Source organism: Takifugu rubripes, chromosome 6 (assembly GCF_901000725.2).
Source record: "Takifugu rubripes chromosome 6, fTakRub1.2, whole genome shotgun sequence".
NCBI lineage: Eukaryota > Metazoa > Chordata > Actinopteri > Tetraodontiformes > Tetraodontidae > Takifugu > Takifugu rubripes.
In genome coordinates, this window is record NC_042290.1 from 10,212,503 (window position 1) to 10,238,574 (window position 26,072).

Below are 26,072 nucleotides of genomic sequence, written 5' to 3' on the forward strand. Positions count from 1 at the left end.
TGTACGGGGGAAAAAACCACAGTACATAACTTCTCTGTGGTTAAATCACAGCACAATCATGAAGAGCCCTTCATCTGATGGGATGCTCCATAGTGTTTAAAAATAAGACAAAACACTTTGAGATTTGGTGTGAGATACGTCATGGGTTAGTGTTGGGTTCAAGCAGGAGGGGGCAAAATTGAGCTTCTTTCTCAGAAAGATTACATTAAAAGTGGAAGCCAGAGACCAAATTCTACATTACAGACAATTTCCAGGGGCAAGTGGGCAGAAATGGGTCAAAACCGTCGCTATTGTGTCAGTAACAGTAAAGTTAGGGTTCGTTTTTTTAAATTAAATGTACGATTTTGCACGGGAATGCATCTTGACAACTCAAGACAGTTATTTAGAGGGATTCATTTAACATTTATAGAAAATAGAACTTGTGGTCTCCCACCAATGGGTCCAAACAACTCTCCAGACAACTGTTGGACCAGGCATTTTAGCTCCATGGTGACAGTTGTCGACTTATTAAGTTATTCAACATATATCACCGCATTCACAGATAAGTAAACATGTTTTTCACTGCCTAGAGTCAGACTCCAACTCTGTCATTTCATCAAAAATAAATTCCATTGCGTATGTTTCTCTATACAGTCGCTCAAACATTTGTGTGCAGCCATTCATTTAAGGTCACAGTCTGTCCACATTGACCTTCTCTTTCCTTTAGTGGACGGCGTTCCAGGCTAATCTGCATGTGGTTTTGTGTAGAACTGTAAAAACAAAGCAGATATTGTAAAGTGAAAGCATGTTGTGTGTTGCTGTATTAAAAGCTTTCTTATTTTTCAAAAGAAAAAAACTTTGGAGTTTTTGTTACAAGGTCACATTTGGAGCTGGGAGGAGTAAACGGCAGCATACTAGCTGCTCGCACAGTATGTTAAAAGCAAGTTAAACAAAAAGAAAGCCAATATTTACCTCCAGTTAGTTATACTATCCAAACAGGTGCTATGTAACCTGCACCTTTAGGAACCTTTAACTGTAAAACGCTACTCATTTCATGTATTTCTTTCAAATGGGCTGCCAGCTGAAGAACATGTGCATTGAGTTAGACTGATATTCTGAATAAACAAACAAATAAACAAACAAACAAACAAATCCGAGCCCGTGCACAAGTTAAACTCTGACGCTCAGCCATGGAGGCCAAGTTAACGCCTCGCCTTTCCCCAACGCCACGGCTTGATTCTCCGAGATGCTGCGCCGCTGTCGGCACGCGTCCGCGCGCACGCACCTGTGCAGGTGAGGCGGTGTTGGGATAAAAGCCGCAGACGAGGCTCTTTGTCCCCGGAGCCCACTGCACACAGCGGAGGAAACCCTGTGCCATGAGCGGCCATCTTGGACAGGCAGATCATACTTGAGCCCGGATAACCTGCCTTCCTCCTCCTAAACAGCTGAATAACGCAGAGCTAAACTTGATTTCTGGTAAGGACGGAAAACACGGAATAACGGAAGGCGCACACGCACGCCTATAGGATGACTGACATCGGCCGACTGAGTGATGTTTTAACGATTAGGGAGTTGGTCCAGCTGAACTAGCCGGGAGTAAGCTAATTGTTAAGGCTGTCCGCAGCAGACGGCTAATCTTAGATAGCTGTTTATTGTTACTTTCTTGGGGTTGTCTACATTGGCAGTGTTATTACAAAGGGTGGCCTGTGGTAGAATTGACATTTTGACTATGATGGCGTGACGCGTCAAGACACAAATCAATCAGACGTTATTAGAATTCACCCACTGCGCGCAGCTAACAGCAGCTATCGCTAGCTGGCGTCAGTCACTTTAGGTTTGTATTTGCGTCTGTCTGAGTAAACAGACGACACTATGGTTTTACTAACTGGTGATTCTAACAAAGTGCCAGTGAAACCATCGTGTACGGATGTGCGCGCGTGCGTGCATTCGGATTTTTGCTAGAACGTCAGGTGTTTTGGTGCTACTCATCGTAGCATCCGAGGATGACAGCAACCAGGTGACTAGTTACCGCTAGCTGTGATGACAGCGATCACAGGGCCGAGGTTTTTATGAGACACGATCACGTAACGTCATTTTATGAACCAGTTAACTAGGAGATTTTATGTCTTTACACGGTGCGAACCACCGCTTGCTTTTGTGTAATTTTGCGAGCCCGAAGCTGCCATCGTGCCGGTCGCTATGCTAAGCTAGCTAAATTGGAGCTAACATGACGTTAGTGTTAAATTACAGAGGCAACATTATAACATGTTTGTGTATCGTCGCATGTGCAAACGTATATCATTCTACATAAACGTACATATTGGGTTGCTTCGGGGTAAAGAAACAAAATGCGGCTTTTTAGTTGCGCTCAGTCGTGTTTAGCATGCAGAGGAAATTATCAAAATAAATAATTCAAAGAATTAAAATGGGTTCGCGAAAAATTCCACCCATTAAAATGAGAAGCGTGCACACACAGGCCACAGCTTAAAACGCATTAGGTTTCTTGTCTTTTTAGGGCTTTAGACTACTTTTTGTGTGTTCAGGGCATTAATGGGGTCACGTGATTTCCGTGCACCGTGTCACTGTCATGATTTCCTGATGACCAAGATATCGGACCTACTCATAAGTCATGCATCATCCACGGGAAGTGGCTGTCGAAAGTGGGAAAGACTTTGTTCCCGTTTATCCGGAGAAATATTCCGTTTGCAAGTGACCTGCTGAGGCTGCAGTCTTGTCACGTGATCTTGACTTCGCTTTAACTCGGTTTAAAGGAGAGGCCCTCAAACTTGTGTAATTTACTCCCCCCCCCTGCCGAAACCTAATCAGAGCATCGTTTAGCTTGAGCGGGAACAACAGGGCAGTTTGGATTGCAGAAGGGGGGAAAAAACTAAACGTAAAGGAGTAAAAACGCCTCGCAGGAACAAATCGGAGGCGTTAATAAACAATGATGTGGAACAGTGATGCAAAGCTGGTATTACGCTGGCGTCGGGGCTATTTTTAGTCGGGCTCTGTGAAGCTGTAGGGTTCTATTCACATAACTCAGTTATAGACATTAGACAAACTCCGTTTCCAGCCCTTTATGTCTGAGTGCCTTGCTGACTTCCTTTCTCTCCACAGGTTAAGTTTAAGTGGATTTTTCCCAGTCGCTCGACACACTTTTAGGCCCCTTCACCTGTTTGTTTTCAACAGCGTTCCCGTTCTGAGGCAGATGTTGCGTTTTCCCAGTTTTCCACCAGCTAATTGACGTCCTCCTGCAGTCTGCTGCTTTCATTACTGTAGCTGGCATTGTTGCAGGATCTGCCCCTGCCTGGGCTCGCATCGTCGCAGGCTGCTGCTCTAACAGGATTATGGCTCTGAAGTAACGCCGTCCCTGACTTGACCTGTTTTTACCAAACACGCAGGCTTCTACGGGCACATTTAGTTTCAGATTTGAAGTAAGAAGCCGTCGGCACCCAAGGTCCGCGTGCCCCTAACTCTGCTTCTTTCTCCTCCAGAGCCACAATGGCCACCGCACCGTACAACTACTCCTACATTTTCAAATACATCATAATTGGTAAGTGAGCAGCGCTCGAGCCTCGTCCACTCGCACGGCGTCGACGAGCTTCACAGCTTCCTCATCCCCGTTTCTCTCTCTCTCTCTCTCTCTCTCTTCGTAGGAGACATGGGGGTCGGGAAGTCGTGTTTGCTTCACCAGTTCACAGAAAAGAAATGTAAGTGCCGCCCGGATTTCAGCGTCTTTTCATGCCTGGACGTTTGTGCCCGAGGTTGCCAGGGTCGACCAGAGTTCCCCGATCACTTCAGAGTGTTCGTGCGGCGGCGGCGGAAGTGGCTCGCAGAGACTTGTGAACTCCACAGCACGAGTCAGCTGCAGCCGATTCACCATTCAGATGCTGAACGGCACAATTAACAAGGCAGACACTGTGTGCCTGATTCACTCGCAGCCACGTCACATCCTACACACACACACACACACACACACACACTTTAGAAGAAGGGCTTTAGTGTGAGATGAACCTTTGCTTCAGCATCTGCCAGGCTAACGACTGAAGGCTGATTGAATGCCGCACCTGCCCGCTGCCTTAATTAGCTGGTTTCAGCACCAGATTTGCTTCCGTAACCTGAAATAAGACGCCTTTTTAACGCCGTTCCGTCGCGATACCGGCGTGCACTGCAGTGAAGGGCACAACTGCAGCCTGTCCTCTGCTCTCCAGTCATGGCAGACTGTCCCCATACGATCGGCGTGGAGTTCGGGACGAGGATAATCGAGGTGAGCGGCCAGAAGATCAAGCTGCAGATCTGGGACACGGCGGGTCAAGAGCGCTTCAGGGCCGTCACCCGCTCTTACTACCGCGGGGCTGCAGGAGCGCTCATGGTCTACGACATCACGAGGTACGGGCCGCTTCCCGTCTCTGTATGTAGCTCTGCTTCCACACTGACCTCTGACCTTGTCGCGCAGGAGAAGCACGTACAACCACCTCAGCAGCTGGCTGACCGACGCCAGAAACCTCACCAACCCAAATACTGTAAGTTTCACAGCATTGCTCAGTATCCTCACGGGGAATTGAAGCTTCTGTATCACCCCCCCCTAATTTATACGCTAAAACTTTATGGGCATTTCCTGTTTTCACCCTTGACACGCTCATCTTTCACTTCCTCTTCCTGTCAACTCGGATTTCCAAATCCTTGTCCAGCTGTTGGGCCCCTGGCTGATAGAGCCTGAACATGAAGCAGTTGCTGTAGGAAGGTTGAGGTTCGTTAGGCTCTGCACGGGGTCGTTACTCCTGTCTCTGCGTCCACAGGTGATCATACTGATAGGAAACAAAGCCGACCTGGAGGCCCAGAGAGACGTCACGTACGAGGAGGCCAAGCAGTTTGCCGAGGAGAACGGTGAGCGGGAAAGGGCGGGAAAGGCTTTTTGTGATGGCGTCGTTAGGTTTCGGGGGTCTGATGATGTGTGTTGCGTTCCACAGGTTTGTTGTTTCTTGAAGCCAGTGCAAAAACGTAAGTTTGTCGGCCGCTGGAGAACTTGAGGCTCTCGCACGTACCGGGACTCACATTTGCCCCTCTGTGCCCAGGGGGGAAAACGTCGAGGACGCTTTCCTGGAAGCCGCCAAGAAGATCTACCAGAACATCCAAGATGGCAGCCTGGACCTGAACGCTGCCGAATCGGGGGTCCAGCACAAGCCGTCGGCCCCCCAGGGCGGCCGGCTAACCAGTGAACCACAGCCTCAGAAGGAGGGTTGTGGCTGCTAATGACCAAGCAAAGCCCCTTCGTCCTCCATCACCTTCTCTCTCTCTCTCTCTCTCTCTATCTGTCTGTCCTGCCTGTCCTCGTTCACCATCCATCCATCCATCCATGCATCCATCCATCCGCACCAAGGCGAGGAACAGAGCGCCAGTCACTGACTCGGGGGGCCAGGCTGAGCTTGGCTGTGTGGACTACACCTCTCTCCCTCCATCCTCTCCCCCTCCCTTTGTTGCCGTCTCACTCTTCCCCTCAGCATGTTGTCCCATAATCCTCTTCACCCCCCCCCCCCTCCACTTGTACACCAGTGTATTCCACATCATGCAGGTTACCGTCACCTTAGCTAGCTGTAACGTTCATGAGATGATGATAAATGGAAGCCGGTTTTTAGGTTTGGTTTTATAGCAGTTTCATCCACGTTGTAGATTAGGATTATAATCTCCACGTCCTGTTGCTCCTGCATGGTCCTGCCGTTCAAGCTCTTCCACCCAGAGATGCAGGTGAGACCCCTCACCCGAAGCTTTTATGGCACCAGTGACCCAGGAGAGGATTAGAAACCAGTTTAACTGATCAAGCTCCTCGTCCTGGTCCCTCAGTTTCTGCTGAGGCGTTTACCAGTTTGTGTGTGTGTGTGTGTTTAGAAGTTGAATGAAAGTTTCTCGGCTAAGTTAAAGATGGTTTAACACTTGACGATAGTATTTCTGCTTCTGGTGAGAACTTTCCTCCACGTTTCTTCGCACCAGCTCTCCTCTCTTCACCCGTCTGAGCTCTGATCATATCAACAAGTTCTGTCTTGACCAGCATTTACTTTGTCATTGTTTGTTGCCTTACTATTATTACTCTAATCTTTGTTTTTTGTTTTGGCTGCACTTGCTCTTTACACTATTGGACTGGTCCTGCTTAAATAAAGGAACTGTTTTAGGATCACTGGTTTGACTGGAGGCCACGGTCTGGGTCTCCAGCCCACAGCTCTAAATTCCCCTGTAAAGACCAACTGGCTTCAAGTGCTGCCCGGAAGAGCCGACCTGTGGTTGACCAGGCTGATGTTCCTCCGCCTTATAACCCAGCAGCACCCCCCTCCCCCTAAAATAGTGGAAATATTGTTCAATGCAACTACTGGTATGCTCCCCCCCCCCCCTCCGAAGTCTTTTTTCCCCCCCTGTACCATAGTGATTTCCCTGATTGGACAGCTGTGTATATATATTGCTTCTTAAATATTGGTGATGACGTCGCTACTCGGGTTTAGGAGTTTATTTGCTGGCCCGGCCCAGATTTGTACAGTCGATGTGCTCGTGGGTTGCTTGTAATTCATGCTCGGGAAATTCTGTAACATAGTTTCTATTAATAAATGTATGTAAAGGACAGAAGCCTAGACACCCACCCCCCCCCCCCACCCCACCGAACACCTTGCCTGCACACTACTGAAACTGTCGAGCGGTTTAAGGGAGAGGAGGCGCATCGATATAATATGCTAACTTGTATTTATGTCTGGAATCGTAAATTTCCTTACGGAGTAGAGATTGGAGCACTTTGTTTTTGTTTGTTTCTCTTTTACACACCATCACTGGTCCTCCAGGAGGGAGGGGCCGCATTGCTGTCTTAAATTTGGGGTCAGTTTGTTGTCGGAAGTGGGTGGGCGGAGTCTTCCTTCTTCTTGCCCCACCCCCCCTCGCCATCTGTGACCACTTCCTGCTTTTGTCTGTCCACAAGTACACGAGAAGTACATATGTAAAAATTTTTAAGGAGCTGTGCTAACATTTAAAAGCGTTCTTGAGTGTATATGATTTTAAAACGTTGACATTTTGATTTTAATGACAACTCTAGACAGGAGAAAAAAAAATAAATTATACATAACCTGTTGCCGTGTCTCTTTAACTGGGATTCCATTTCAAGTAGCACGACTGCTTCGTATTTTATTGCAACAAAAATTGCACCGAGGATAGAGGGGACAGTACAAAGAAAATATTTACAAAGGGAAGCAACGTTTCTACAAAATGCGGGGAGGCGTAGACTAGTGGTCTGGATGGCAAAGGCAGAAAAGAGCCGACACCGCCGGTACCGTGTTGAAGTCAAGGCAGCTTGTGGTCGACCCGTGTCCTCAGGCGGGCGCAGTCCAGACGGGGCGAGACCAACGTTTGATCCGAGTGGGACTTTTACAGGTTCTTTCAGTCTTGAATGTGACAAATGCGTAAAGTTCTCAGTCCAGTGTTTTCCCCCAGGATATAAATATGCATTGTTTTAAGCTGGGATGGAAAGGCCTCTCAAACAGCATGTAGACCACATGACTACAATCATCCGTGGCTAACGGCCTGTCAGTGGCCTCGGTCTGCGACGCCTCTGCAGGTAAAACTGCTGTGGCTTTTGTATCCGACACGTACAGGAACAAACTTGCATTTTTTTTCTTTTTTAAAAAAAAAAAAAAAGGTCCAGTCTAAAGAAGAAAACAGATCTGCGAGGTACAGATCACACACCCTGGTCCCTCTCCGGTATAGACCGGAGAATATATTTTTTGGTATCACAATCCAACATCGGAACCCCAGTAAACACATCAACAGCCATCTTAACTGCACGTCTGCATATAAAAAGTACCCCCCCCATCCTAAGTGTTAAAGGCACAAGGTGTCACCAAAGTGTGCAGTGAAGCATGAACACAGGTGAAGGCAGGAGGACCGACGCCTCTTCTGGTGGCTCCCACGTTACCTCAAACACTGAAGACTAAAAACCAGCCGCACCGAACAAACACTGACGGTTTCACCACTGGGCGACACGACCGGTCAGCAAGATGGCGCACAGAAACGGGAAATGATGTGTTAGACAGGCAACAGACCATAAATACTGAAATTCCAGCTGCTCCCTGCGACTGACAGAACACGAACACGGAGGACGAGGATCAGTCTTTTAAAGTGTTAGAATGCGTACGAGAAGATGAGGTTAGACATTTTGTTGCTCATTGTCATCTGCATCGATTTAAAAAAAAAAAAAAAAAGTACTAAACACTCCCACAGCGATGGAAACGTGTCACAGGCCGCGCGGTTTTTTTTCTTACTAGTGTTTTAGATTAAAGGTAAAACACAATAAGATGATTTCAAAAGTGATTGGTGAAAAGTCAAACCTGGCCCCTCGGCGCTCATTAAGGCCGGGACGCACTGTTCCGGCCTTTAAGGAATTCCAATATTGAAAAATATTTCTGTTGATGTCAACAGAAAGAGAAAAAAAAATTCCGATTCCATCCACAATAACCACAGGGCTAAGTGGCTCAGAGTGTAAAAAAAGCACTCCGCTGCGGCCCGTGTGCAGGCCTTAAAACCTCAGGTCTCCAACCTGAACCCAGGCTGCTCAGACTAAGAGTCCATTGCAGGATACGTTTCGGTTTGCCGCGCAGGCGGGAGGGTTTTTCGGCGCTACCTTTGAACGATATCGCTGATCTCTTTGACCGAAGACAGCAGCTTGCTGAAGTCCTGCTGCGCATTGGCGCCCCCTGTGGCCGTGGGGCAGATCTGCAGCTCCCGGAGGCTGCTCTCCAGCTTGTTGATGGCTTCGCGGAAGGCGAACTTGTTCCTCATCTGCTGTATGGAGTCGACGTAGCTCATGCAGTACTTGGACAGGTTCTTACCGGCCTCCAGCACGGCGCTGTGGCTACCAGTCTGCTCTGAGTTGCGGCAAATGGCTGCGCGGAGCAGCTCCGTGCCTTCTAGCACCATGTCGCGAGTCACGGCGGAGTTGGGGGTTCGCTCGGACGCCTGGCGGGGCGCGGTCTTCCGGAGGGAGCGGCGGGTGTTGACTAAGGGGATGAAAGCGGTGGGCGAGCTCTGGTCGCCGGGGGAAGTGAGGGAAGAGGAGAAGCCTCCCAGGCTTTGACTGGAGAGGGAGGCGGACACTGACGTGGAGGAGCTGGAGGTCTTCAGCGGTTGAGGTTTACTGGCGGAGCCAAGGGGGAGCTTTTTGGCTCCCTCACTCAGGGGTGAGCGGGTCTGGTCGCTGGCAGTGGTTGTGTGGTGTGGCTCTGAAACTGAAGGGAGCTTAGCTCTGATGTCCGAGGTGGTGGGTGACGGGGAGGGGGGCTCTTGGGTCGGGCTGCGGGAAACCTTACTGGTTTTGGTGCTGGTGGGCGGTGGGGGCGGGGCCGGCTTGGGTTTCTGTAACTTTCCTCTTTCTCTGACAGATGCAGAGTCCGCGGCGTGCTTCTGCCTGCGGGCCCTGGACTCCTCTGCAGCTGCACCCAACGCCGGGAACACGTTTGCTTTGAGGAGCTCGGCGTGCAGCGCGCTCGTCTTTAGGCTGTCCAGCCCCGGCACCTCTGGTCTCCTGACCGCCTTGGGTGTTAACGCCTGGGGGCTGGACCCGGGGCTGGGATCAGTGTCTTTGGCTAAGGTGGCAGAGGAAAGATCCGGTGAAGTGTTCAGGCGGGGTGGCGGGGTAAGAGTTCCCATTCGGCGGGTGTGCTCCCCTTTCTGCTCGCCGTTTCTCTTGCGGGGTAGAGCTGGCTTCCCCCCGAAGGTGCCCGAGTCAAAGTGGCGCTGACCCAGGTCTCGTGGCAACGTGACAGACTTCCATTCTGTGCCATCAGAGCCGACAGGCATGCTAGAGGACCAGAGAAAGCGCTTCGAGTTAGACATGGACTCCTCCTCATTTGGTGGCGTTGTTGCTGCTTTTCCTCCAGGTCCAGGCACAGCAGGGGCTCCCTTCTTCCAGGGAAACAAAGGTCCTGGGAAGGCAGGAGCCCCGTTGGTGATGCCCACTGCCCCGTTGTTGTTAGTAACCAACAGCTTTGTTGAGTCGAGGCCTGGTGACAGATCATTAATGGGCAGAGTTATGCCGTTGTTGAAGCAGTCGCCGTCTCGAGGATCTGGAATCAAGCCCCTCCTGTCGTGGTGGGCGTCCATCTCTCGGAACGACGAGCTGCGTTTGGGTGGTGTCGGAGCGTTCTTTTTCTTCTTCTTGATGAGGCCCAGAAGGCCGCTGCGGGTCTTGTCCTTGTCTTTGGGCAGCAAGCGGTCGTCCTCGTTCAGGTTAGTGTCCAGGAGGAGGCGCTCCTTCCTGGGGAGCATGGGAGAAGACACAGCTCCTTCTGGCTCTACTGGGTCTGAGGAAAAGAAAGAAAACAAGCCAAACGGTGACGACGGCAACATGAATTATTTGGTTTATCGTCGATCTTTAATATCCCTCATCGATCGCGATCTTCTTACCAGGACTGTCTCCATCCCGGGTGTCCATGTTCTTGCGGAGGGTTCTAGTTTTAGTGGGCAGTTCTGGAGCCTGCTGGATGGAGCCGAACGTTGCCTTCTTCCCCTTCTTTCCCAGTTCTTTTTCAACCTCTGAAAAGATAAATCGAGGTTTAGCGTACAGGCTAATACACATCCTCACGGGTCTGCCTCCTTTGGATGCAGACAACACTGACCGTCGGAGATGCTGGACTCCTGGAACATGGTCTCAAAGGCCTGGTGTGTTTCAGCAAACGATGGACGTTCTGCAGGGTTCCACCTCCAACCTGACAGAAGAACAACGCTTAGACACACAAATATTCTGCTTCAGAGTTTGCACTTGTCAAAGCGTTTTGCTACTCACAGGCTGTCATGAGCTCATACACCTTCTCGGGGCAACCTTCCGGTCGGTCCATGCGGTAGTCTTTCTCCAGCAGCTCGTACACGAGGGACAGGTCGATGCCAGGGTAGGGGGACATCCCGTAGGTGGCGATTTCCCACAGCAGGACACCGAATGCTAGCAGAAAAATGGCATCGTTTGTGAGCGTCATTCAACACAACAGCAAAATTGTTCAAGGAATTGTTGGAATTCTAAAGTGCAGCAGAGCCGAGCGATGATTTTCAGCTGAACCTGAATCTAAAACTTACCCCAGACATCAGACTTTATAGAGAATTTGTTGTAAGCCAGACTTTCTGGTGCTGTCCACTTAATGGGGAACTTGGCTCCAGCGTGAGCCGTGTACGTGTCTCCAGTCATCAGCCTGCTCAGGCCAAAATCGGCGACCTTTACAAGGTGGTTCTCACCGACCAGGCAGTTACGGGCTGCTAAATCCCTGCAGGAGACAGAAAGAGGAGGGGGGGGGGGGCAGGGATGAAGAGGATTAATCAATGTGTGTGTGAGGGCATAAACAAGAATAAGAAAGTGAAGCATTCGGTGCGAGCAGAAGGCTCCCGTAGAGTGTCGCCAGCTGCATCCTGTCAGCGTGGTGACACTCGTGTGGGAAGTTCAGAACAGACATAAATCATCTTCGGAGAGGCCTCGTTAAACGGGCCACAGCAAAGTCGCAGTGTTACAACATCAACCTGTCTGTGAGGTCCGTCCTCCCGCGGGAACAGATGGCGGGGTGAGGGACCAATACCAGTTTTAGTGTCGTCTGATTTCTGCCCGAGCTGAAGGAAGAAGCGTCCGTAGGCCTCACCTGTGTATGAAGTTTTTCTTCTCCAGGTACTCCATGGCTGAGGAGATCTGTGTTGCCATGTAGAGCAGCACCACAGCGTTGACCTCCTCTCTGTTACACTCCCTCAGGTAATCCAGAAGGTTACCATGGGTCATGAACTCTGTGATGATGTAAAACGGCGGCTCTCGTGTACAAACGCCTACCGAGAGAAAAGATCCTATATTACAAACCAAAACAAACGATCCGCGCGAACATCTACATCGCTGATTAATGGCAGCGATGGAGTTGGGGGGGTCAATAACGCACCTAGAAGTTGCACAAGGTTGGGGTGTTTGATCTCTTTCATGACAGCTGCCTCCTTGAGAAACTCCTCCACCTCCATTGTGTCCTCCTAGACAGCAGAAACAAAAGCCAGCCTGCAGTTACCGCGATACAACACTAGAGGGCAGCATTATTCAGCCACATGGGGGATATTTATTGAACTTGTGTGGTGACAGGACAGTCAAGAGGAGAACGGGAACTAACCACAGTGGACACCCCTGTCACCACACGCTTACCTTTAGCGTCTTGACAGCCACAGTGAGGTTGTACTTCTTCCAAACCCCCTCGTACACCTCCCCGTACTGCCCGCCTCCCAGCTTGTGCTTCATGGTGATGTCAGTGCGCTCCATCTCCCACTTGTCGTAGTTTGGAGATACTCCATAGATGGTGGGCTTGTTGCGCTTCGGTGCCGGGTAGTGCAGCGTGGTAATGAGGCCATCGGCCACCGTGGAATGGTGATGCACCAGCTCCGCCAGAGTGTTGAAGCGGCTTTCTGAGGAGACATAGAGCTGCGGGGGGGAAGGGGGGGGGGCATTTTAAATGAGATCTTTCAGCTCTGGACATAACAGGAACTTTTCATGAGAGCAGAAACATTTGTTCCGAGTATTGTGACACAACATCTGGATTTATGTCAGAAGCGCTACTTTTTAACTGACACAACTCAACCCAGAAAACTTAAAGAATTGCAAATAATTACAAAAATGCTGCCGAAATAGCGTAACCCAGCTGTTGCTTTCATAAACAAAGACGGTGAAATGTTGCTATTACATGAATATTTCCAAAGTTGTGTATTAAATCCTTCACATAATACACCAAATCAGCCAAGAACATTTTAAATGACGGTTCGCAGCCCGTTTAAAACTCCCAAGTCAGAAGTGGGTGAAGGGAGGGATTTTGGTCAGGCCTCGTTGGACAGTCTTTTCCATTGTCAAAGTCTTACATAAGCCCCAAAATGATTTCCTCTACAATTGCACTGTGTAATTCTTTTCTTGTCCACAGACTATTCGTGATGACTGAAGGCATGAAGGGGGGGGGGGACTTGACTGCAGTGAAAAGACCTTTGAAATCTAAAGAGGATTGAATGGTCAGTTGGCTGCTCGCTCACTTACCCTAGAGGGAGAACATTGATTTACTAACAGAAAAAGTGATTCAAAAAAGCGTTAATCTGAGCCAAAGTGAAACTGGGGAGAAGGGGGGGGTGCTGAGGTAATCCTAAATTATGGGACGAGTCCATCATACCAGAGTCTTGAGTTATAGCTCAGTGGGAGTATGGAAAACAATATGGGATGTGGAGCTGTGAGCGCGCGTGTCCATTTGTTTCACGCACGCACGTGCACGCGCGCACATACTTGGCTGCATCTGTCCGTGCTCATGCGTGTCTCAGCACAGGCGTCAGCGTCTGGCGGGCCGTTAGGAGCAGCACAGCCGTGGTCAGGAGGCATTCTTGCCATAGCCGGCGGTTCTTAAGCATCAGACAGATGCAGCATCTCGAGGAAAATCCCTCAGAGACGATTCTCAGATGAGGCCGGACCACGATTGATTAGAACTTAAGTTAGTCTCGGCCCCGTTATGCATTATTAATATTTCAAGTCATGTGTGATTAAAAACACAGGAGTTTGTGAGCATTCTAAAGGAGACTAAACACATTTCCTGGCTCCTACCTTGCCATCAGACGCGGTGTTGATCCTGTAATGGTAGACTCTCCCCTCGTAGCGCAGAGAAATGGACCTCTGCCCGGGGCTGCTCTCGCTCTCCCGGACCAGGAAGCTCCCGTTGATCCCGGAGCTGAGCAGGTACTCCGCTGCGTTGCGCGACACGGGCCCGTGGTACCAGCTGTGCTTCTCCAGGCTGTTGACCGGGGTGATGTAGTTGGAGGGCACCCACCCCTGGCCGTTCTTGGTTTGCGCCTCACACCACTCGCCATTGTGGTTGTAACCCAGCACACGTAGCTTCTCCCCTGGTCACAGTTTAGATGGCGATCATCAGGGTGCAGATCTAACCGGGTGTTTGCGCTTTAATATTATTAGAACGGCCACAGTCTGCTCCCGCCATCTTAGAGGGACCGTAAACGCTTTAATAAGTGGTTAATTAAAATCAGGCTGCACAAGTATGGAAACCGTACAGAAACTGAACTCGGCATTTTACATAAGACCAGCAGGAATTTACTGTATTCATTAAATGCTGTATCGTGTTTCAACCAGAGCGCCGGGCTTGTTTTCTTTTCCACACATTTGACGAATCTTCCCTTTAGTTTTGACTCCAACTTCAATAGTGAAAGAGCGGCCGGTGGAATTAATTTGGCGTTTTCACATTTGTGCTTTTTTTGCTGACACGGACCCAAAGTAAAATAACATGTTATTCCAATGATCGCAAAATATTGTTATGCGGGACACTTTGTTTGTTTCGCTGCCTATGCTCCCCGCTTCCTTCCTTTGTCTGTGTCATCCATCTGTGGTGCTTTTTTATGGTCGGTACAGAGGAAGAAAACAACCCACATATGTGACCATCATCAGGAAGTGAGAGTCAGATGGGAGTTAAGACAGAGGGAAGTTCAGGGGGGACTAAATAAGCAGATCTGCAGCGTGATTCATAACCTTCCTGAAATGACTTTAAACATCCAACAGTGGCGTTTTTCAGGAGAAGTGAAACTTCAGCTAAATCTATGAAATGGGGTTATTATCTTCCTGGAGTTACCTTTAGTGATGCTGAGCGTGTTGTCGCCGCTGGCCACGAAATCATAGAGCGCCACGAACAGGTTGGGGTCATTCTCGCTGGGCCCAGCCAGCAGGTTCTCTTTGGAGTTCCAGCGGGCCGCTTCCGTCAAGTCTGGTTTCTGAAGAGCTTCTAAAAAAAGCAAAGAAAGAATTCAGCCTGTTGGACCGCAGGACAAGCGACGGAAAACCCAAACAATGCCCCGCCGGGGTAAATCTGTAGGCGTATGGTATGTCATGTTTTCAAATGGCTTTCCCATGCAGCTCCACATGTGCTGAAGGACTCAGCAACAGCGCCGGCCATTGTGTCTCCATGTGTCGTTTCAACAGAACCGCCTTCAGATGCTCAGACAGGCTGGTCACAATTCAAACGTGGGGTTATTAAAGCAAAGCCAGTCATGTGACCTGAACAGTTTAGCTCCTATTTCCCCAGATATCTACACAACTCCTCCTTATTAGTCTGTGAGAATGCGTCCTACCATGAACCTGACCCCCACAGGTGATAACCCCAGGTTCAAAGGCCTTGAACAGACATTTCTGTTAATTACAGACAATTGTGGGACATTCCTTGAGGAACGACCAGGGCTGAAAGTGTCTTTTAAAGGAGGCGAGGAAAACCAAGTGGGGACGGGGAAATTTAATATGCAGTTGGGCCTTAATACGAGCCTAATTGTGCGGCTCACTCAGCTGTTGACGCACATGTTTGAGAGCCGTCTTACGTTTCATTCTCCCCAACAGCATCTCTCCAGAGGCAACAGGCCGGAGCCGTGCTGCATTTTTACGTTCCAGACGGGCGTTTAGGAACAGATGTCCTGCACTTTTGTCTCTCAATCACAAAACAATCATTTAGCCTCCAGCCATGTGGCAGCATGCAACTGGCCGGGTTGGAGTGTGGGCAACCGGATTTTGGGTTTTGTTTTTTTAAAGAGAAAATCAAACGGAAAGCTACAAGCGGCTTTGATACGAGCCTTAGTCATCGCTGTAGAGAAGCACTATGGTTTTATTGCGATACATTTCCAAAATGGCAGCGGTTGCTAATAGCAGCACTTTGAAAAACAAATGGAACAACATTAAAATAAGAGCCGTTCAATGTTCCCGTTGCCGGGTGGGAGATATTGCGGTCTGCTGGCATTGTTAGCAACACCCGTGTTGTCTTGAGGGGTTGGAAAGTTTACGGCTGGGATTCTTTAGTTAGCGGCTCAGTGCTGTTAGCTGCTGTAGAATCTCTCTGTTGTCTGTCACATTCTGCAGGCCACAGCCTCATTATCGGCCGACAAAGATCAATAAAAGTAGCATGACGACCAGAGCTGGCTCAGAGACGCATATGTTTAGAGTTGGGTCGGTCATAAAGCGTCCTGGGAGCCATACCACACATGGGCACTTTACAGCCCCAAATACCACAGCTCTTTGTCAGAAGGTGACAGCACACCCACAAGGGGACGGTGACAGCAGAAGCTCAGACAGGAGGGGAAGAAAAGGGGTAAATAAAGAGACGACCACATCAGTCCACTGCCATAAGGCTCCTTTGAGTCTCCCAGCAATCAATTATGGGTGATCACGCATGGACCAACCGCTCCATAGATTCTTGGAAACCCCCTGTGGCCTCTTTCTACACCGTGCCCAAATTATTTATGTTCTTTCAGGATATGCAGCAGTTTCTAATCAGATTTAATAACATGGTGGCGTTCACACCAGTGAGGGGTACACACACAGATCTGAGAGAACCTAAAAAGGAACATACAGCCTGAGATGAGAGCCCCTCTCCTTATAAACAAGAGTTAAGTGGGACAGAGCCAGGAGTCAGGTTTCCTTGTATTCTCTCTGCTGTCTCTTTTTCCACTTCTCTCCTCCTCAGCTAGCCAGTGTGTCTGGCCTCCCTCGCCCTCCTCTATGCTTACTCTCCGCTTTCTCCTCCCCATTCTTGGGTTTCCAGTGCAGAAATCATTGCCGCTCTGTGGCGATACTTCAACTTTCCCCCCTCTTGATCTCCCCCCAAGCTTCTCTTTCCGATATCTCGGTTCGTTGGGATCAGAAATAAAGCCGAGCTATTCCAACGTGAGCTGCAAAAATCAAGTCTTACCTTCCAAGTAACAGCTGGATGACGACGAGAGGCCTTTCTTAGATTTACACCCCACCAATTTCAGGCATATCTCCAACATTTTCATTTGCTTTTCCCCCCCTTGCTGTTGAAAAAAAAGTTTAAATCGAAAGCGCCTCAAAAGCGTCCCCTTTACATGTGTCCGGCACGGGAACAAAATAACCTCAAAACGGGAAGGTTAAACGTGGGGGGGGAGACGTTAATTTTCTTCTCCTCGCTCTCTGCTTCTCCCCCAACAGAAAAGGCGCGTGGCAAAATCAAAACCAACTTTCTCTCCCGACTTTCAGCTCCATGTTTCTTCACCTCCCGTCTTGGTTTTGGTTAGTTCCACTTGCGTAAGACACAGCAAGCGTTCCGAGACGACGGGTTGGGGCGCAAAACTGTGCAGCGGCGGCGGCGGGCGAGTCTGGTCAGATGGGCTTTCTGGCCGGTGCCATTCCGCTTTCCTGTCCTGCGTCTGTGTATCTGAAGCTCAGGGACTACTCGTGCTCCCGCTGCCAACAAAGGGCCTCTTTCAGGCTCAGCCCGCTGCACCCGATGACATCAGCTGGGCCCTCCCACCTCCAGCATAAAACACACAATGAGTGGGAGAGCCTGCTGCATATATGCATAAGAAGAAACACACAAAAACAGCATACCGTCATCTGGACTCTATGCCCAAATATGAGGCCTTATTTGAGAGGGACGTCTGCGCTAAAGTCCCGATTCTGTCGAAATGATTTAGAGGAAGTTGCTTCCTCCTTCCAGGCATCTCTGCACATCCCTGAAACGTGCGGAGTTTGGAAAATCGGGAGCTCGGTAAAGGCAAAAGGTTTAAATGAGGAGGGGGGAAACGCACTCTTCGTTATTCCCCTTCGATTTACAGTGAAACGGGCCTGAGAAGGAAAAGTTGCAGCACCGCTCTTATCTCCTTCCTGCCTTTTTCCATCCGTGTTCAAAAGTGATGATTAAAGTAACCAAAACCCGCCTGAAAGGCAAAATGCATCAATCCTCCGATGCTTGCTCGTTGGAGTGAAGTCACTTTTTCCATTTGCAACACTTAACCGCTTTATACATTACGCTCAAACGCAGGAAAAAGAAAAAGCAGGATCAAAGTAAAGCTTTGGTGTGTTTGTTGGGTGCAGTCATGAAGAAGAGCTGTGAATTACCATATTATGAAGCTCAACGAGGCTTCTGCAGCTCAGCTTTTTGTAAACTCTGAAGTCAAACGTGGAGGCGTTAAAAAAACGTCGCCCTGCTCGGTATTAGAATTTCATGATCGTGATATCACGGTTATTTTAGTGATGACCTCAATCCTGCCAGCAGCCAGTTCATGGCAGCGGGCCCAGCATCCTTGCTGTGGCGCTGGTATGGCAAACATTTGGGTTTCCTCTCACACGCCACCCCAAACTCCAATTACAAAAAAGCACGAGCGGCCCGTTAGCTCGCCGCGGTTACAAAGTGCTGAGGGGATGAGACGATGAAGGCAGGAGCAGGAGGAGGAGGAGCGGGGCTATAAAACGGAGGAGGAAAGAGGAAAAAAGGTTGCAGATGGAGAAACATGAAGCACATTGTTTGGAAGTGAGCTCATAGGAGAATCACTTGCTTGCGTTTTATAATACCAGGCATGCGCGCTAGCCATTAGCCAGCATGCATCCACCTAGCGGTTGTCTTTTTGGGGGCTCTTCACCTCTTACGTACCCCCTCCCACCGTCAAGGCGTGCCTCTTTAAAAGAGGTCGTCTGCACTGCCCCCAACAGTGATTATACTGTTCACCACCCCAGCACACGGCAGTCACAACAATCAATCAAGTGCACTTAAATATCAGACACTCAAGAACCAGGTATGCAGTTTATGCTGGTGTGTGTGTGCGTGTGTGTGTGTGTGTGTGTGCGTGCCCGCGCAGATGTGGCTGTTTACTCGGTGCGCTCTCGAGAATGCAGCCAGAGTGTCTGAGACATGCAGACTGGCAGATGAGGTTAAGTGGGTTTAGAGTTCCACATAATTCTCCGCTCAGTATTTATCCACAGGGAGAACGGGCACTTGGGAATGGCGAGGCGGCGGCTCCGGTTCAAGGTGAAGGGCTACGGCATCAGCGCGTGGGGGGGGGGGGGGGGGGCAATTCACCAAATGGGACAACAGTGAAGCCACGGATATGGAGGCCTCTGCTGTCCGGCACTCACGCACACAGACGATCCTACAACCCTTTTTAACGCTCTCGGGGCTTTTTAATGGTCGTTATAGTGGAACCGACAGAGGTCACTGAACACATTCTGTGATGAAATACACTTAATATGCACGCTCATGCGTCTCCCCGCCCAAACTCCTTTTTGGGGCCGACCCCGGCTCATTTGACCGTTAAAGGTTCACCAGCCAGGCGAAGAGAAATCCGGATTTAAAAAAAAATAAATAAAGAGGAACAATTGTGATGAACCAAAGTTTTGCCGAATCAGCACTTTGCACATTATTTCAGACACATTCATTTGAATATGAACGTGCTGTGCCGGTTTTTTTCCCAGACCCTCCGTCACGTTTGGGAGCGAGACCCCGTTTGTCTGGATGCCCACTGGGGTAAAACACTGGGCAGAAAGAGCCGAGGGCAGCAGCTCCTCCTGCTACACGGCTCTCTGGCCGCAGCAGCGGAGCTATTGGGCTCTTCTTTTCCTCTAAGTGGATCCAGATGCAGCGAGCAGAGAAGACCCCCCCCCTCCCTCCTTCATTGCTCCGAAGAGGATTTTAACACAATGCAATACACAAGGAGAGGACACGAGGGGTTCAAAAAGGAACCAGACAGCATTGTGATTAGAGGACAATACAGAGTGGACACAAGTGTGCTACTTCCTGAAAATCACATTTTAAGACATGACAAAACATTTGGGTTTTGTGAGGCGACACGATGACCCCCCCCGCCCCCCCTCTTCAGTCCAGGGCTCTTGAGTCGATCCGGTAATCTGCGTGAACACGGCTGTTTTGAAGCGAGGGGAGCTGGTATCTTAGGTAGCAGGTTATCGGCAGAGAAAACAACAGCTGTGTCTGGAGCTGGGGCTCCTTTCTCGGGCATGGAGCAGAGAACGATTGGGGGGGGGTTCTTCTGTGAGTCAGGGTGTGTATGTGCGGTGGCCATGTGGCGAGCAGCTACCATGCTGCATTCCTAGCACAACTTGTTGGTATGCATGAATGTTGTGTGTGCTACGCACAGATTCATGGAAAACGAGGCCTCACTGGAACTCATTCGTTCCACTTCCTATTAGTCCAACGAAAACACGACAAAAGTACGATTCCGAGAGCACGTTAGCTCGCGGACATTTCGAGGAACGCTCCGTCAAAACCGACACGCGGGTTTTTTTCCGTAAACAAAAGCCCTTCGATGGATTATTGACCGTCAGAAAGGGAGCGACCACGTGAGTCGATTTCGCAACCTACCATCACAGACACAAATAAAAACCAGAGCAAGAGTCAGTGACTCCATGTGTTTCTCCCTAAACCGACATGTTTACACTTATTCTGTATGAAACATTGGAAACTTCACGCGGAAAAACGCTTTGGTTCAAGATTCTTCTGTCTATTTTCCTCTTTAAAATGGTTCCTAATAAAGGCTGCTCATGGTCAGTATTTACACATCAGACTGATGAATAATCATCAACGCTGAAGTGGTAATAAATCGTTCATGTTCTGCTCAATGTGTGCAAAAACCCCAATGAAATAAAGATGTTAAAACGGAGATCAACAATGACACCGAGGGGAAAAACAGGGAGGGGGCTGGAGGAATGGAAGATAGGACATGGGGGATTGCACCAGTTATTGGAGAAGAATGCACAAGAGGTCACATTCTTAACTCCACTGCTGTGGCTTGACTTGTGTTCAACTCTGAGAAAAATATCCAATATTACTCAACGCACCTCTGGTGCAAGAGGTCGGATACAAACACGCGATTCAGAAAACAGAGCGGCTCGTCTCCAGAGGCGGAGCTCTCAGAGGTCGTACGTTCAACGGCTACACAAATCGGACGGGTTTCTAACCTCTACGGAGTGAATTAGGAGGGGGCGTGCACGATCTGCGGCTGTACCGGGGCCGTTTCCGTGGTCGTGCGGAGCCCCGGCGCCATGATCTACAGTTACCAGTCCAAAACTGACCCTCTCAGACCAATTTTCCTTTGATATCTCAGCAGATCAAAGCCGAAACGGTGCTCTATACAACAGTGATGCTAATGTTGGCCTGTCGCACGGCAACAGCGTTGACCGAGCCTCGTTAACGTCACCTTTGATTGACCTTTTGGACCATCGTGGCGGCTGTAGCTTCTAAAAGCCCAGGCTCCGTTGGTTTATACACACAGCTGTCAACGGGCCGGGATGATAACAAAGACGAGTCCTTCCCAGGCGGTCGAGACCTGATGAGGGGAAGACGCTCGTCCGCATTCCCTCATCTGGCGAGGGACAAAAATGCGGCTCTCACACGGATACGTGAGGAGATATGTGCAGCCCTGACAGGGGACGGGCCACCGGAGGCACGAGCGCGCGCGCACACACGCACAACGTAAAAATCTTGAAGTACCAGCGTGTCCTCATTGTTCCAGACATGGACAATGAACAATTGGGGTGTCGTCTTCCTCCCTCCCAGAATCCAACTGTCTTTTAAACAGACTCGGACGACAGTGGTCACCAAGCCAACAAGAAGTGTGGAGCGAAGATCCTCGGTGAGAAGAAAAGCCCGGCGAGACGAAGCTCAAAGGAGATCTGGAAGCGTACTCGCCAGATTAGTGACCCCGATTTGGGAGAGCTCCTTTTTCGCCATCTCCGCGTCTACAAACGAAAAGCCGACTGTGGTTAGAAGTTACCAGCAGCCAATTGGGTGGCGAAACCACGGTCCGTTTGGCCGTGACGGCGTTCCCAGCTGCCGTTCCTCAGAAGTTCTGAGGGGATTTACAGCTAATTGACGGAGCAGCTCATGAGCAAGAGATATGCATCAACAAATGCGTTTTACTGAAAACGGAGCATCGGGGGTGGGACCGCCTGAAATCTGCCCCCTCTTCTAAGGAATACCCTCTGTGGAGGCATTTATTTTGGTTTGACGAACTTTTGCATCATTACTGACGGCAGCAGATAAAAGCTCCCAGTTGATATGAGGCTCGTTCGTTTTCTTATGTGGCCATAAGGGGGAGGGACTGTCAGTGGTGGAGGGACTGTCAGTGGTGGAGGGACTGTCAGTGGTGCAGGGACTGTCAGGACTGTCAGTGGTGCAGGGACTGTCAGTGGTGCAGGGACTGTCAGGACTGTCAGTGGTGGAGGGACTGTCAGTGGTGGAGGGACTGTCAGGACTGTCAGTGGTGGAGGGACTGTCAGTGGTGCAGGGACTGTCAGTGGTGCAGGGACTGTCAGTGGTGCAGGGACTGTCAGGACTGTCAGTGGTGGAGGGACTGTCAGTGGTGCAGGGACTGTCAGTGGTGCAGGGACTGTCAGGACTGTCAGTGGTGGAGGGACTGTCAGGACTGTCAGGGGTGGAGGGACTGTCAGTGGTGCAGGGACTGTCAGTGGTGCAGGGACTGTCAGGGGTGGAGGGACTGTCAGGGGTGGAGGGACTGTCAGGGGTGGAGGGACTGTCAGTGGAGGAGGGACTGTCAGTGGAGGAGGGACTGTCAGTGGTGCTTGAGGTAAAGGTTGTGCCCTAAAAACACATCACAAGTGTGAAGGAATGAGTCAACAGACCAGTGGCTGTGCTGCAGAAATAGCTTCATTACAAATTTCCTCATCGTATGTACAAACGTTCAGGCAAGTGTGACTGAATATAGATGCCCCTTCCTTTCTCAAACCCCCCCCAGACTCAAAAACTTACCCCGCTTTCCTGTCCTGTCGTTTGCTTCGAATGGCAGGAAGACAAATCGACGACATCATTCCTTTGAATACTTGCACACAGCAATTCTGCTTCCTGCTGCAAACAAAAATCCCACTCCCGACCGTCCAGTTGTGTATCGTCGCCTGAAACTGGTTCATATTCCACTTTTTTTGGGTGTTAACGGGTCCCTGATGAACTTGTCTGTGATTGCAGACAAGTTCACGAGCTTGTGTTTTTTCTTCAACGACATGGTCTCAACTCTGTCTTCAGAAACTTGCAAACTTGGGGGGAATCAGGAAATGATGCGAGGTGTGCATGAATCACTCCATATTTAGGCATCTTCCTGTTTGGTTTGGTTATATTAGCCAAAGATAAACAGAGAATAAGTGCAGTGTGGCTTCGTTAATGACTAACAAAACCCAACTCCGGACGTATGGGGGTGGGGGGGGGGGGGGGGGGGGGGGGGGGGGACTGAGCAAAGCCTCCCAGCAGACAGATCTCAAACACCTGTAAACTCCAATAGACGCTTCCGCCTCCTCCACTCAGCGTGCACACTTCCCCAATTTCCAGGCTGCCTGAACCACACACGCAGAAAACCCGACAAAAAAATGCTTTAATTGATATGTTGCCGCTCCAAAACCCTGCAAGCTAACAAGAGATATTTGAGGTCTCCCTGCACAGGTGCCAAGAGCTCAGACAAGTCTGGTCATGCTGCTCTGCCTCTCTCCAGGCTGCTGCGTGCAGAGGTCTGAACCCGCCTGCTGCGCAGCAGCGCGGCGCTGGCGAGCCCCGTGTTAGCTAGCTGGAGCTCACCGGGAGGAAGAAAAACACCGATATGAAAGCATGTGTTGATATTACCCTCCTCGTGCACTGTGACTCACGCCCCCTCTCACAGCCCATCCTGCTCGTCACAGGAGGAAAGTGGGGCAGGGAGGGAAAACAAGTTCCCCCCATGTCATTGACCTTTGCCATATTTGATCCCTTTAGCGGCAGAAGCTTTCATTTTGTTTTTCTGACCTTCCCTGTTAGATGAGTTATGCAAGAGTCACTGGAAAGTATTCCCGACGAGATCATCACAGCCGTACGCGTGCATTTGGTGAACGTATCAGTCGGCCGGGAGGACGGGAGCCATGGGGCAGGTAGCAGGTCGTAAAAGACGCCGCGAGCGTTTCAATCCTGCTACGACTCCGCGGGTTCGTAGCAGTGATTTAAAAGAATCTCGCCGAGTTCTGAGAATTTCTTTGCAGAGATCGGAACAATGTCATCACTGGATTGTGCATTCACCATCTTTCCATTACTCATGGACCGGGGGCAAACAGACAAACGAGTAAACAGTAATCACACACCGACACAGATAAGTGAAAAACTTCATCTTGCTAACCCAAAGTAACAGCATTTCGGCTGAACTTGATTAGAATGCTCCGTGCACGTTGTGTTCCAGTGAAGCGGCTCAACGACACCGTCCTCATTTCTGCTGCTTTTTTTTAATAAAGTTTTATAAAAGGTTGACGTCACGCTGGATGAAAACACGATTATAACCCTCGACGCTCCATCGCATTAATCTACTCTCATCATGAGGTGACACCACTTCAGTTGCGATTCATCAGCCACACTTAGCTTCCGGCCACGCTCGCTGCGACGCAGAAGCACGGCAGAAGCGGTTGGGTGGCATAAAAAAAAGCACCAAACTGAGGATTACTCAACGACCAAGCAAGTTAACGTTCAGAAATACCGGCATGGGAACGCAAGAGTGAAAGTCACTCTACTTCACCTTTGCACTAAATAGAGGAACTTGCAAAATCAGGAGGCGGCTGCTGAATAGACAGGAATTAAAACATTTCCCTCCTCCCGGTCGTGTGAAACAGATGGATCAATTGTGCCATGTTGAATTCGACACACCTGGAAACATCTTCTGCATGTACATTCCATCAAAAGCCTCATCAAAGAGCATTTGTTCTTACCGTGCACTTCAAAGACGTTACAGGGCTGAGTCGCATGGCGCGACGACTCTCTTCTTGCACCCTTGATGAAGGCTGGTAGACTGGGTCTCCTCTGATCCCCTGCAAACTTCCCCGGCTGCTGCCCCATAAGGGCAGGGTGCCAGGCCGCAGCCGGGACTCTCCAAGCTGGACTGAGTCGCTCACTGTCCAACAACAGGCCGCCAAGTAGAGAGGGAACTGGAGGAGAGGCGCGAGCCCGTTCTCTGGCTCAGTTGCTCCGTTCCTGGTGTGCGGATGCTGTGGGCCTCCTTTGCGAACCTGTTTTACTCCAGTATTCCTATTTTCCTTGTGCATTAATGGAGCCTGAGTGGTTCAAGAGCGACAGAGGTGGCCTGCAAAGTAACCTATAGAATAAGGAAGTCAAGAAACACTCTTAGAAGCAGCAATATCTTTCATTTCCTGGGGTAGGAGTTACTGGACACGTGTAAAACTACAAGTTCCGCGCAGGTACTTAAGAAGATGTTTGCATTAGGTGTCATATGCTCAAGTTTTAGCTTTTAATTTTGATAAACCCTCATTTGGTGGCATTGTGAGAAAGCGAGCCTAGAAATCCTTTCTGCAACACTGAACACAACCTGGCGTTGCCTAACATTAGAATACCTCAAGTAGCCCGGAAAAAGTAATATTGCCATTAGCAATCGTGCAACAAACATGGCAAAATGTTATAACTGAGGCAAAGTAGTGATTAAAGTAGCTACATTTCCCTTTAACCTCATTGTTGCAGCGACTTGCGTTATTATAATCATTAGCATTTTTCTCCATGCAAGCTTTAGTGCTTATTCGGGTTGACAAACATCTAAAGTTGTAGTAACAAAGTTGCTGAGTCGAGGTAGATGCATGCGGACACTTACGTGACTGAAGTTGCATTTATATTCTTGGTTTGCTGCCGACCTGAAGCCAAAGCTGAAGGTAGCCATGGAGGCTAACTAGCGTTAGCTGGCAGCTCCAGGTCCCTGAATGCAACAGTTGGCTGTTCACACGCAAGTAGAAAACAGAGGACGGGAGCGTTGAAAGGCCTCGAAATTCATAACTGGCCACCCGATTTCAGGCTCTGTTGTAGTATCTCCAAGGCAGAGAAACCGATTAGTTGAAAACTTCCGCGTCCACTCTTCGCGTCTTGCGGAGTTTCTCCTCCTGCGGTACCCGGACTAAAGGCACTTCAGTCACGGAGGTGAAGGGAGATCGAGGACCCTCAGGCGCCCGCAGCCCGACGACGCTTCCCGCAAGTGGTTTCGTTCGTTTGTGGCCGCCCAGATCTTCTTTACCGACCCCTCCACTCGCGAACTCACTCATCGCTTTCCCCGTGAAAAGCAGCAACTTTGGCCGAGCGCTGCTGGTGTCGCTGGGGCCGCCATACTTCCAGACGCAAGGTGGTTTACAGAAATATGTGGGTGGGGCGACGTCTGACGTCACCGGCGTGCGTGGGCTAGCACGGCTAATAAAAGAGAGCAGCCTGGGCTCATGCACGCTCCTATTTTATCAACAACGCTTCTTTTTAAAAAGTAGTTTTACTTGTGGCGCATGCCTGCAG

The 26,072-nt window shown here is 49.8% G+C and overlaps 2 protein-coding genes and 1 long non-coding RNA gene across 4 annotated transcripts; 1 reads left to right on the forward strand and 2 right to left on the reverse strand.

Moving 5' to 3' along the window:
• Positions 1–315: 315 nt before the first annotated feature.
• LOC105416577 (uncharacterized) lies at positions 316–1,165 on the reverse strand. The gene is made up of 2 exons (XR_964620.2): positions 952–1,165; positions 316–749 (listed from the first exon to the last, which is right to left on the reverse strand). It is a non-coding gene; the product is annotated as an uncharacterized lncRNA (long non-coding RNA).
• A 155-nt stretch (positions 1,166–1,320) lies between these two features.
• rab14l (RAB14, member RAS oncogene family, like) lies at positions 1,321–7,080 on the forward strand. Its single transcript, XM_003965506.3, has 8 exons — positions 1,321–1,455; positions 3,474–3,532; positions 3,636–3,689; positions 4,191–4,368; positions 4,436–4,502; positions 4,779–4,866; positions 4,950–4,980; positions 5,055–7,080. Exons 2-8 carry the CDS (start codon positions 3,481–3,483, stop codon positions 5,230–5,232), a joined length of 648 nt encoding a protein of 215 aa, XP_003965555.1. The 5' UTR covers positions 1,321–1,455; positions 3,474–3,480; the 3' UTR covers positions 5,233–7,080.
• Positions 7,081–7,110: 30 nt separating this feature from the next.
• abl1 (c-abl oncogene 1, non-receptor tyrosine kinase) lies at positions 7,111–25,932 on the reverse strand. Of its 2 annotated transcripts, XM_003965562.3 has the most exons (12): positions 25,393–25,932; positions 24,503–24,885; positions 14,619–14,768; positions 13,586–13,881; positions 12,161–12,433; positions 11,910–11,994; positions 11,625–11,802; positions 11,074–11,258; positions 10,790–10,942; positions 10,623–10,712; positions 10,411–10,539; positions 7,111–10,307 (listed from the first exon to the last, which is right to left on the reverse strand). In XM_003965562.3, the coding sequence occupies exons 2-12, from the start codon at positions 24,627–24,629 to the stop codon at positions 8,626–8,628; spliced, it is 3,348 nt and encodes a 1,115-aa protein (XP_003965611.2). In that variant the 5' UTR covers positions 24,630–24,885; positions 25,393–25,932; the 3' UTR covers positions 7,111–8,625. The 2 variants fall into 2 exon arrangements, with proteins under 2 accessions (XP_003965611.2, XP_011603227.2); XM_011604925.2 differs by lacking the exons at positions 24,503–24,885; positions 25,393–25,932 and adding an exon at positions 16,716–17,384.
• Positions 25,933–26,072: the final 140 nt, after the last annotated feature.

What these genes read in the sequence shown, in the direction of transcription:
- rab14l (XM_003965506.3), top strand. Translation starts at nt 3,481, where the DNA reads ATGGCCACCGCACCGTACAACTACTCCTACATTTTCAAATACATCATA. An exon ending in ATGGTCTACGACATCACGAG is followed by an intron (nt 4,369 to 4,435) that starts GTACGGGCCGCT and finishes CTTGTCGCGCAG; the next exon opens with GAGAAGCACGTACAACCACC. An exon ending in GCAGTTTGCCGAGGAGAACG is followed by an intron (nt 4,867 to 4,949) that starts GTGAGCGGGAAA and finishes TGCGTTCCACAG; the next exon opens with GTTTGTTGTTTCTTGAAGCC.
- abl1 (XM_003965562.3), bottom strand. Translation starts at nt 24,629, where the DNA reads ATGGGGCAGCAGCCGGGGAAGTTTGCAGGGGATCAGAGGAGACCCAGT. An exon ending in GGAGTCCAGCATCTCCGACG is followed by an intron (nt 10,540 to 10,622) that starts GTCAGTGTTGTC and finishes TTATCTTTTCAG; the next exon opens with AGGTTGAAAAAGAACTGGGA. An exon ending in CCGGGATGGAGACAGTCCTG is followed by an intron (nt 10,308 to 10,410) that starts GTAAGAAGATCG and finishes TCTTTTCCTCAG; the next exon opens with ACCCAGTAGAGCCAGAAGGA.